The sequence below is a fragment of the Nicotiana tabacum genome, chromosome 4, assembly GCF_000715075.1.
Source record: "Nicotiana tabacum cultivar K326 chromosome 4, ASM71507v2, whole genome shotgun sequence".
NCBI classification, from domain to species: Eukaryota; Viridiplantae; Streptophyta; class Magnoliopsida; order Solanales; family Solanaceae; genus Nicotiana; species Nicotiana tabacum.
The window spans coordinates 74,703,527-74,706,822 of NC_134083.1; the positions used below are offsets into that span (position 1 = coordinate 74,703,527).

Consider the following 3,296-nt stretch of genomic DNA (forward strand, 5'->3'; position numbering starts at 1 on the left):
GGGACACTTAGTCCTTCAAACGAAAGCTTAAGTCTTTGGATTTTGACCACGGAATTATGTAAAAACGACTCCGGAATGGAGTTTCGTCGGTTCCGTTAGCTCCGTTGGGTGATTTTGGACTTAAGAGCGTGTCCGGATTGTGAATTTGAGGTCTGTAGCTAATTTAGGCTTAAAATGGCGAAAGTCAAATTTTTGGGAAGTTAATCGGGGGGTTGACTTTTTGATATGAGGGTCGGATTCCGATTCCGAAAGTTGAGTAGGTCCGTAATGTTGAAGGTGACTTGTGTGCAAAATTTGAGTTTAATCGAACGTGGTTTGGTATGGTTTGGCATCATTTGTAGAATTTAAAATTTTCAAAGTTTATTAGGCTTGAATCCATGTGTAATTCGTGGTTTGATATTTTTTGCGATGATTTGAGGGTTCGACTAAGTTCGTATGATATTTTGGGACTTGAAGGTATATTTGGTTGGGGTCCCGGGGGGCCTCGGATGAGTTTCGGGTGGTAAACAGATCATTTTTGGACCTTGGTTGATGGCTGATGTTTGCTGTTGTGTTTTTCTGGTTTCCTCTCACGCGTTCGCGAAAGGAGCCTCGCATTCGCGAAGGGTGTTTGTGAGCTGGGAATTTTTGTTCTTCGCGTTCGCGAAGAAGAGTAAGCGAAAGCGAAGGTGTGGTCTGTGTGTGCATCGTGAACGCGGGAGTGGTGTCGCGTTCGCGAAGAGGAGTGAGGTAGCTGGGGACCCCAGGCCCTTGGTCTACGCATTCGCGAGAGGAGCCTCGCATTCGCGAAGGGTGATGTTGGTAAAGCTTCGCGTTCGCGAAGCTATGGTCGCGTTCGCGAAGAGTTAAGTTGAGGGGCAAGCAGATTGGTCCACGCGAACGCGAGAGGGTGGTCGCATCCGCGATGAAGGTGCATCTGGGCAGATTTACAAGATTAGAAACGAGGGTTTCGAGTTCATATCATAAAATTAAAGTGGGAGCTCGGTAGAAGGCAATTTTTGGATAGATTCTTGCATGGGTGTTTGGGGTAAGTGATTCCTATCCAATTTTGGTCAAATCCCATGATTATGCCTTTAATTCCACCATCTAATTTGTGATTTGGAGTGAACAATTTGAAAAAAAGAGGAAGAATTCTTGAGTTAGATTTTTGAGGTTTTAAATGGGATTTTGTTAGCGGATTTGGGTAAATTTGATATGGTTATACTCGTGAGTGAATGAGTTTTCATGTTTTGCGTCTTTTGTCGGATTTCGAGACGTGGGCCCGATGTGAACTTTACCTGTATAAAATTAATTGGACTTAAACTGCCAGATGTGAAAGCATGTCTATTCCTTGCTGGAATTATTGAAAATGAACTGTAATTGTATAGCTCGTCACTACCTTCTCAGTTCCTTATTTATTTTTGTTACTTACTGAGTTGGTTGTACTCACGCTACACCCTGCACTTCATGTGCAGATCTAGGTGTATCCGGTCACGGAGGACTTTGATCTCGTGCGTGGTTGAGTATCGGAGATTCATGAGGTAGCTGCCGGCGTTCGCAGTCCTTACCTCTCCTTTCTTGTTATCTTTCTTTCTTTCTGTATTGGCATTTAGACAAAGACTCTTGTAAACACTGTTTCTTAGACTGGTTGTTTAGATGCTCATGATTTGGTGACACCCCGATGTTTGGGGCTATTTTTCCGCGTTGTATTTTTGAGTTTAACTCCCGTTTTATGAAAACTCTGTCATATCAAGCTTTTTGGTTTATTTTGTTGAATATTTGAAGTATTTTTTAAAAAAAAATCGGTTTGCCTAGTTCCATCGATAGGCACCATCACGACAGGTTAGGGTTTTGGTTCGTGACACATACAACCTACTGCAACAAATTAAGTTACGCTAAAATTATGGACATTTTTTACAATCAGTGCATATAAAAAATGCCTATATAATTTATCTGGTTAATTTTGCCTGCCTCTCTGGACACTGCTTCATTGATGACTTGGTCCCTATGCTTCCTTGCCCATAACTACTTCCCTCTTTATTATGCTATATATATAGCTAAAAACACATATCCAGAGCACTCAAGAGTCAGAACCAAGTTTTCAAAGCACAAAATATAGCGAGAAAAATGGCCTGCTGGTCAGCTGAAAATGCTACCAAAGCCTATCTCAGAGCAATAAAAATGGTTAGTACATAATATTACTTTACTACCTGCTTTCAAAATGAATTCATATAATATTTTCTACCTTCAAGTTCCAATGTTGTTTTCCTTTTCTAATCTTGGATTCATTTGGTATTTTTCAGGGAAAGAGAGCAAAGGAGCCAGATATGGCAGAGTTCATTTCAGCACTTGCTGCAGGCAACAATGCACAACTAATGGTTGTTGCATGTGCCGATGCAGCCGACTCGGCCACCGCACTAGCTCTGGTGGCTGCAGCCCAGCAGACCGGTGGCCGAGTCATCTGCATCATTCAATCAGCTGAGAAACTCAATCCATCAATAGAATCTCTAGGCGATAACGCAACACACGTTGAGTTTGTCATCGGAGACGCATTAACTCTACTAATGAATGACTATAGAGAAGCAGATTTTGTACTCATTGACTGCAACCTCAACAATTGTGAAGGCATTCTTCAAACAGCACGAATGATTGGAGAAAATGTGAGTGTTTTGGGATACAATGCGCTCTCTATGGGTTCGTGGAAATGCCAAAGCTTCAATGCTCATTTGTTACCTATAGGAGAAGGACTATTAGTAACAAATAGAGTGGCTAAAAAAGGTGGTAATTTGGGATTTTCAGGGAAAAATAGTCGTTGGATTGTGAAAGTAGATAAATGCACAGGGGAAGAGCATGTGTTCAGAATCAGGTCTTCACATGGAAAGCCAGTTGAAGCATAGGCTCTGATTTGCGAACTCTGTTTGTTAGATAGAAGTGTAGAATAGGAGAAGAAGATTTTTCCACCATAGATCTCAAATGTTAAGCTGAGATTTGGATTCTCTCCTTAGTAGTTGGCTATGATTTTGAACTGTGAATAGCTGCAATGTTAATTAATCCTAATATTGATTAGTATATAGTTTGTCATTTTGAATCACGCAAATGTTGATTATTCGAATTACAGGGCTTCTTCTTCCGTACATTTTTGAATATGTAGTCGAATTCTAAATCAATCTCATAAAAAACTTTCCAAGATTAATTATCTGGTATTCAGACAAACAAGAAACGCAAAATGACCAGTATGTCGCTGCTAAACTTTTGAGTACAAGAGAATGTCTACTTGTTGATGTGAATTGGAGTGAAAATAAAAAATAAAAAAACTT

General features: G+C 40.5%; 1 protein-coding gene across 1 annotated transcript; it reads left to right on the top strand.

The window, feature by feature from the left end:
* Positions 1 to 2,054: 2,054 nt before the first annotated feature.
* Positions 2,055 to 3,081, top strand: LOC107816849 (uncharacterized). The gene is made up of 2 exons (XM_016642594.2): positions 2,055 to 2,163; positions 2,283 to 3,081. The coding sequence occupies exons 1-2, from the start codon at positions 2,107 to 2,109 to the stop codon at positions 2,874 to 2,876; spliced, it is 651 nt and encodes a 216-aa protein (XP_016498080.1). The 5' UTR covers positions 2,055 to 2,106; the 3' UTR covers positions 2,877 to 3,081.
* Positions 3,082 to 3,296: the final 215 nt, after the last annotated feature.